This window comes from Antedon mediterranea, chromosome 4, assembly GCF_964355755.1.
Source record: "Antedon mediterranea chromosome 4, ecAntMedi1.1, whole genome shotgun sequence".
NCBI classification, from domain to species: domain Eukaryota; kingdom Metazoa; phylum Echinodermata; class Crinoidea; order Comatulida; family Antedonidae; genus Antedon; species Antedon mediterranea.
The window spans coordinates 6,752,189-6,761,045 of record NC_092673.1 but is presented as its reverse complement, the minus strand read 5'-3'; the positions used below and the strand labels follow the sequence as shown (position 1 = coordinate 6,761,045).

The 8,857-nt window shown below is 34.1% G+C and overlaps 1 protein-coding gene across 2 annotated transcripts in view; it reads right to left on the bottom strand.

Annotated features, from left to right (window-relative positions):
• Window positions 1–2,890: 2,890 nt before the first annotated feature.
• Window positions 2,891–8,857, bottom strand: part of LOC140047962 (LIM/homeobox protein Lhx3-like) — a 40,406-nt gene continuing 34,439 nt past the window's right edge. For both annotated transcript variants that reach the window (XM_072092993.1, XM_072092992.1), the window contains exons 2-6: window positions 8,323–8,497; window positions 7,396–7,598; window positions 6,171–6,328; window positions 5,847–6,018; window positions 2,891–5,316 (exon numbers count right to left, since the gene is read on the bottom strand). In XM_072092993.1, coding sequence (XP_071949094.1) covers window positions 4,949–5,316; window positions 5,847–6,018; window positions 6,171–6,328; window positions 7,396–7,598; window positions 8,323–8,497 — 1,076 coding nt within the window. In that variant the 3' untranslated portion in view covers window positions 2,891–4,948. The remainder of the gene's footprint in view (window positions 5,317–5,846; window positions 6,019–6,170; window positions 6,329–7,395; window positions 7,599–8,322; window positions 8,498–8,857) is intronic.

Here is an 8,857-nt window from a genome sequence, read left to right as displayed (position 1 = left end):
ATATGCATTTGCCGTTTTTAATTTCTAATTTTTTTCTACATCACTTCTTGAATCAGTTGTGTTTTTCTACTTTTAGTTTTACCCATGATTTTAAGAATATTGATAATAGCGCCCTCTATGTTTGATGTATTAAATAATGATATCGTCCTCTATTATACCCCATTCACACCAAAAGCAAAACTCCGGAGACACTCCGGAGTTGGTTGTCAGGTTCCAGGACGATTCGGCCCTGAGACGATTCGGCCCGGGACTATTCGGGCCACTTTTGGTGGGACGATTCGGCCCACTTTTGAGCCAAAACATCCCACTTTGTGGGCCGAAACGTCTCACTTTAGACCAAATTCCTGTTATTTTTTTTGGGTATTTATCAAGTTTTTAAAGGTGTTTAACAATCCGTATTTTATTGATATTGACAATGTTGATATAATATATATAATAAATTACTAAAAAACGTAATTTTATATTCAATTTATTACTACGAAAACCTTGTTTATTTCGTGCATTCGCCAAGCGGCCAACAGAGGGCGTAACTTGTTTTACATCGTTCGCGTGACTAAAAAAAATGATCATTTTCGACAATGTTTTAAAAATGTTTGCAACTTTATTCCTATTAGTACTGCCCTATCGTCTCTCTGAAAATAAAGTTTGGGGAAAAAAAGCTTATTTTATGCTTATAAAATGCATATCAGAGCCGATAAATTTAAGTGTGCCGAATTTAAATGTTTATACTTATTGTCCCTTTGACTAATTCCCAAACAAATGTTACAAAAATATTTCGAAAAAAGTGGGTCATTTTGAAGTATCATAATAGTTATTAACTTTAACCAAAAATTAGTCGAAAAAAATGTATTTAACTGAAATACAGACGTTTTTTGTTCAAAAAATAACTTTGACTTCCAGTCAAAGTTTTCGATCAAAACATATCTCATAATGCAACGCGCTTCTTTGGCTACTCTGTATGGATAATCATAAAACTTCAATCTGTGTGAAAACACCTTCTCAACCGTGACGAGTTGTAAACAATCCTAATTAGCATCATGCATAATGCATACTCGTGGTTTGAAATATTTGTTTACTTTCGCTCGCGACGATTTTCCAGACGGAATGTATTCAAACTAATTTACCTGTTAATTACGTAAACTTGTTGTTTTTAGCTCGAATTTTCGACTTAAAGTATATTTATATATATTATATATTATACTTTGATATGGCTAATTTAATATTTTGACCTTCATTTAATGTGTTTCAAGAGACAATACATCTTTAAGACATTTTAACTAATTTATACAAGACACATCCCACCCATCACACTCTTATTAACAGATCAGGAAGGGCTAGCTAGATTGACACAGAAAACAATTTCCACAAACCGTTTCAGATTTTCAACACTTTATATGGCATGCAATTTGTTTAATCAAAACTTTAAATTAATAGTAAACGAGTAAAATCATTTATTTAAATATTTATCACTTTGTATTATTTAATGATCTACTAAGGTACAAAATATATCTCAACATTTTAAGATTTTGACAATAAAGTAGACTTGTATCTTTGTTACGCCTATATAAGATTTTTTTGTTTCCTTCTTTTTATTCTTCTTTTTTTTTGGTGGTGGTTAGTTTGTTCCCAAAACATGTTGGCGTTTCTTTTTACTTCGTGTTTTTGTTTATGCTTTATGAACATAGTGGATATTACCAAAGAACTTATAACACAAGAATCTCCTGTTCGTCCGAAGACCATAACAATTTCGAAAGGCATTGTGGGATAGAATAGAGCTAATGGGTGGCGCCATTGTGAGCCATGGAGAAGCGCGCCCGCATCAAATTAGAAAGTCAACATCATAGAGGGGGACTGCTAATACTATAGGGCAGAGCCGTATATATAATAAAGAGTTGGACATTGGATTATAGTCACGTGATATGCAGATCAATTTGTGTCAAACTTGTCTCCGTTAATTCATGTAAAGTATAGGAGCAAGAAAATACTTTAAACTTTTTCTTATATTTAAAAAAAATGTAATTGCACATTTTACGGTAAAATATCGATGAGCACAGCGTACAGAAAAGTACTTGCGGCAAAGAATATTGCGCGCGCGTGCGCTAGTCCATTATAAAGTTCGATTGATTGATTTTGGAACGAAACATCCCATAACTACGTCCTATTAATAACAATTGTGTAATATTTTCAATTCATATTGCATGCTTTGATGACTAAATGAAAATAATAAAGTGTCGTGGATATATTTGTTAATATATTGAATAGGGTATGAACACTATTAAAATAATAAAGGCAAATTATTACAAATGAAATAATGAACGAGTCTCTGAAAGTTTGTATCAAAAACACACGGAGAGCATAATTATACTGTATAAAAAGAGGGGTGAATTTGTATTGGTTCATGCTTTGATGTATCCTGACTTGCATGTACTGTAGGCCCTAGCATTTATTCTTTTGTTATTATAGACACAATATATATATATATGTTACCAAATTAATACCATTAATCAAATTAATTACTAAAATAAAAACGGAATATAAGCGTTATTTCATAGACAAAAAAATCTAAAAATAATGCATGAACTACAGGAAAACGCTATATAAAATAGACGCGCGCGCCCTCAGCGTGCGAATTCTTTGACACAAAAATGGCTTCTAATTTTCAATGTCGTAACTCTTTATATATGGCTCTGATAGGGGGGATAGAGTAATTGACTGAGCCCTCTATAGGAATTAATAGTTTTGACTTTCTAGTTTGGAGGGGGCGCTGCTCCATGCTGTGAAATGGCGTCGCCCAGTTTGACCTTTTAACCCTGTACTTCCGATACTGTGTTTTGAATGCAAATTGAAGAACAGGAGATTCTTGTGTTATAAGTTCTTTGATATTACTACAGAACCAGACAAAACATTGCAAACTCGCTTCATGTTATGTTTTATTGTAATCGCTTGCACGTAAAATTTAAAACGGACACATATTTATCAATAATAAATAACGACGAATGAACAAATGTACAATACAAATGAATTGATTTTTATACATACACATTATATATTTAAGAAAAATTGATTTGTGTTTAATTTTTCTAAAAAGTAAAAAAAGTTAAATAAATAATTTATTTGCAGCAAATTCTTAAACCTAACTATAATAAAATATTTAGATACAAGGTAGAAAGATCGGGCGACTGCAATTTACCTATATAATATACATATAAATATATTAAATGCAATTATATAAGTTTTAATTTTGATTTAGCAAAATTACTTATTATGTACTGCAATGTATTGGGAACCGGATCAAATATTTTTATTATGTGGTTTAAATAATAATAATCTGTTTAGTCGTACGCTAAATCAGAAGATGTTACTATCTTACACGAATGCCCAATTGAAACTCCAGTTGAGAGAAAACAATGTTAAAATAATTGCGTTGCTCTAACTTAAACATAAATAGGTGGATTGTCACTAATGTGCAATCTTTATGTACGTTTGTATACGAAGATAAATATATCTTCTCTAATCATTAAAGACCACATAATTAGGAGACGGTAAAATCTGTGACATTATTCACTATCACAACACGAGTAAAAATATTTCCCTTAAATACTATAGATTTTTTATATAGATCAATAAATATTTAAGAATGTTGTAAGTTTTATGTTATTATTCAGGTATTTCCTTAAGTTAGTGAATACGGACAGTGCTCCCAAAGTGTGCTTTAATCAGAATTGGACTTATACCTATACAATTTTATTGTAAGCAGTATCCCCAAACAATGTCTACTGTTGCCATGGTAACGAATAAAAGAGAAATGTAATCATTCGGAAACCAGTTTCTCTGTGATTACTTACATATACGGTACTCAAGGTAAATTCAAATTTTGTAAAGGAATAAATTACGTACAAAATATCAATAATTACAAAATAAAATTCTGTTTTGTTTTTTACAACTATGAAATATAAATGTAAAGGCTAAAATGAGATGTTAAAGACCATGATACAGACCAATAATCACTTTGTATCGTTATCTACAAAACAATGCGTGTATAGGTTAATGCTGTATAGTTGATATTCGTTTTCGGTATTCGGCAGGTAAATACTGGGTTTGAATTTCATAATAATCCCTTCGGATTACTGACCCCTTTCTCCTTAAACATGGTTTAACAACAGAGAAACAACCCCAACATGTATCAATGTCTTAAGATGGAATAAAACTTATTTACGGTACGTTTTATGACATTTTGAGAGAGAACATTTTTTTGATTTTAAACCAATAATCACTTACATTTGGCAGTGGTGTCAGTACCTTTTATTAAACACCTTAAGTAAAATCAGTGTTGCTTGTTTACTGAATAAATAATAGGATTGGGGTTGAGAACGTACGGTACCGGTACAATACGATAACGTTTTTTTTTAAATAAAATATAAAATCACAACACACTATAAACAAAGTAATTATATATCTGACTCTAATATTCATAAATAAAAAATAGCACACCCTAACAAATTCCATTGGTCAAACACGCACACTGAATTCACACATGCGCATAATAATCAACTTAACAATAACAGAACCAGTAAACATTTCGTCTGGTCTGGTATTAAAAAAATTATGTTTTATGTTTCTCCACCATTGAGAGAAAGTTTCTTTTATAAGAAAATGTAATACCTCAAGACTCCTGTGTATCATATTTGCCTTTTATATTACCTACCTTCTAGGTAAATTCAATAATAATAATAATAGCAGTTACATATTGACTAGGAATCAAATCAGTCGTAAAATACGTGTAAAAAGATTGCACTTCTTGTGCCTTTCAGATAGGCCCTGATATATTACACAGTTCGTGTAAGTTCAATTCGATCAAATCGAGTTGTTTGTTTTAATGTCATAAAGTCACTTTGCCATAAACAGACAATGTACAATCGGAATCGATATAATTTCTCCATTTCGTTGGTCAAAACTGCGAATGGCCGCCGATCCACGATGACGGATTGCTTGGAAAATCATCATACATTGTGTTTCCGTCATGGAGTTCTTCTCCGCCTGCGTGGACCATCGCTCGCATGGCAGCAGTTAGGCCATGTGCTGCATTTGGGTTTATCAAAGCCGAGAGGTTGGTATCTGAAGGTGGGATACTTGGCATCATACCGGGCTGGTTACTTGGTAAGCCTGGAGATTGACTCATTGGATAGCCATTGTTGTTTTGCGGTAAGTACGGCGTTACCGCAAACCCTCCATTATGATTATGCGTGTTCATCATCTGTGTTGGTTCAGGTTCTTCAGTGTAAATTACATTTCTGTCTATTGTTAAACCAGCATCACCTAATAAAGATAAATCAAAAGTTATATTAAGCCATGAAAGTTCACATTTTGAGGTACAAGCTTTGATCGTGAACGACGTCGGTTATGGATTTAAGAAACGACAATAAGCACAAACGCTGATCGTGCCAGTTTATTTTTAAGGAGAACATTGAGGATAGAAGACATAAGTTAATACTTCGATCGGATCCGTTCATTCTTGCAAACTTTAGGGCCCAGAAGGACCAAACTCATCATCATGCTAACTAGTGAAAACAAAACAGCATACGGAAGGTAGTTTCTTCAGTGTGGATTAGGCTCAGATGTTTTTTTTTTAATCGTGTAATTCCTGGGAAACTGGTGGTTAGCCTACTTTGGTATGGGTTTGACCACACCAAGCTCATAATTGTATGTTCTAACCTAAGGTCGTGTTTATCGTACTACAACTACATATATCAAGCTTTAAGCGTTTGGTCGTGCCTCTCCGCCGGGTACGTTAATTACTTTGGTGTAGTCATTTCACACGTGGTCTCTTGAAATGAATTTTTACTTACTGTCTGTTTCTGTTTTATCTCCGTCTGATTTCGGAGACGGAACTGACGAATCCCCTGGATTTCCCGGACTACTATCTCCTGGTCCTTTACCCTGGAAATACTGGCCCCAGCGCTGCCTACTGGAGTCTTTCTTCAATCGTTTTTCTTTCGCTCGTCTGTTTTGGAACCAAACCTAACAAAATAATGGATGCTATTTAATTGATGGGCAGCCAACAAGGATTTACTTATATACGCACTCTTAGTACACATAATATAGCAATTATTAAAATGCACGTGCACGTATCCAACAGACAACAAAACATCAACAATATTGTAGACAATTACCTGAACCACACGCATATCCAACCCCGTCTCTTGCGCTAACTGCTCTCGTACGTGTCTTGGTGGTTTCGGACTACTGGTATACGCACTCTTTAGTGTTTCCAACTGTTTGGCTGTGATAGTAGTGCGTGGTCGTTTATTCGCATTATCTAATTCCATTTCTGAAAATACAAAGATTTTGTAAATATTAGTTATTAGTTATCTTCACACATAACAGATCACATTAATACGACGTACTGCATTAAGAAAACCAGAGTTCTCCAAACTATAGGCCTATATTTGTTTGTTTTCAAGATATTTCACAATTTTCAAGTTAGCGTCTAATTTATGTGTTTATTAGACAACAGACGATGACTATTCATTAGACTTTTTTTAAAAAAAGCCGTATTAAAATCTCGTATGTTCAATATGGGCCGAAATATCAAATAGCGCGCCCTCTAGTGGTCGCCATATTTTGCCAGGTATTTCGCTGTTTCTGATCGCCTATTTTATTTGTATTTTCTAGAATTACCAGGTAATGTATTGTTTAAAATGTATCTTACGCGTGTGTTTAGAAAGCACACTGGCGCTTAGCGATACAAATTGAAAACTGAAGAGCCATTTATTTCATAAAATATTGTGTTCAAATGTTAATCAAGTGATTTGACCTTCGACACTTATACCTTACACACAATCATGTGCAGTTGAAGTGTCTTTGTGAGTACGTTGGGTTGTTCGTAACCGGACACCGAAACGTCACGACACGCACGTGTGGTTATGCAAATTAATAGAAGCAGGTGTATTTTTTGTATCAGTTAAGATTGAAATATTGTATATTTTACCTTGTATTTGTACTTAGATATAATAGATAAAGTAGGGATATTTTGAATAATTGAATAATACATTTTGGATATGTTGTATGCAACAAGTTTTAAAAGATTATTTCAAAATAATTCTACTGCAATAATGCCATTTGTACTGCAGATAGCGGATGGTGAGTTTGTTTTCAATGTTCAGAAAGTCACTGCATACCGTAAACTGTGTATATGGTTATCAAAATAAAGCTTGCTAAAATAATAACAGGTTAATTAATTAATTAATCGAAGTGTTATATATTGTGAAATAGAAGAAACTTTTGCTAAATAATTATTACAGTACGGTGTATAGTGTTATTTGTGGTAAAATGGATTGTTACGGCCGGTATGTCCAACCTAGAAGGCAGGCCTATCGAGTTCCTAGTGCAACCTACCCTTGGCCTTTGCTGCCTCGTAGTCCCTCTTACATACTAGTTTACTGTCTCCCATCAGGTAGAATTCGTCACCCGTAGAGAGCTGTGTGTTACACATAAGGCAACTAAAACAGTCCAGGTGGTAAACGTTGTCCTGTGCCCGTCGTACAACCTCCGTTGGAGCAATGACCTTATCACAAGCTGAACACTTTGTTCCAAACCGACTGAAAAAGAAGCAAATTCGCATAATTAACAATTTGTATTCAAATTCAACATTCATCAATTGATTATGATTTTGGGATGATTTGGACATTTTGTACGACGCTACGCACAAAGATTACGTCATCATTATAGCCTATGGGTTTACGTGAACGATGAAGATCGTTGCAATAACCATGATAATCTCCAACCCTTCCCATTCGTGCTGCAGAGGTAGAGGAATTTCGTCCCTGTGGCAAACAAAAAAAAGTCGCCTCTTTAATGCTTTCAATAGCCTAAAAAACGAAGAGGTTATCCGTATATTATCTCCGATTTCCGAACTTCTATTTTCACCTCCTATAGGTGTAAAGTTCTAGTCATATACGATGCATGCTCACGTCATTAGCATACGCCCTTTGGGCAGCAATGACTTGTAACAATGGTAAATGTCGATGATAGAATAATAATGATTATTATGCGGATAAATATGAAGATTATTGTTCTACATTTTATTTAACCAATCATATTTTCAAAACGCTCACACCCGTTCACAATTATCAGAACATATTCACACAAGCTATAAATAATGATTTCTCTAAATACTAATAGCTTGATATAAATCAAAGGCTCTAAATTCAAGGTTTTGAAAATATTATGTCATTATCCTTTAAAAGAGAACGTTTCTACGATTAACACTTTAACCTTTTAAATACAAAAAAAAGGCATACGCACACAAAGAAATAATCATACCTTGCAAAATCTTCTTTGCAGAAAACTTCACCATTCCTCGTAAAACATCGCTCGTTTAGAAGGCAACCGCACTCTGAACATCTTAGGCATTTGGCGTGCCAAAACCGCTCGAGCACCTTATGAATAAATCGGTCCAAAATCGGGTGTTGGCATCCAGCGCATTTAGGAATGTTTTCTGTCAATACAAATAAAAAAATATCGTCATAAATAACACTCTTCTTACAGGATGAATGAATTCGTACGGTAATATTGTAGCCTCCCAAACAAAAACCCTGCCGATGGCTTAAAGCAAAAAGTATCAATCAAGCATCGGTTGATAATGAACGCACGCCTGTAGATAAACGCTCACTTCCTATGCCTACGTTAGCACCAAGGTCACGGCGGTTCAAGTACCGTTACTGTCTGCGTAGATATTAAAGTAGCAAACGTATTATTAATTACAAGGATTTGACTTGCCAGCGAATAAGGATATTCCACATTTCAATATAAATCATTTTGCAGTTTTGTACAATCAAACCACAACATATAAAAGAAT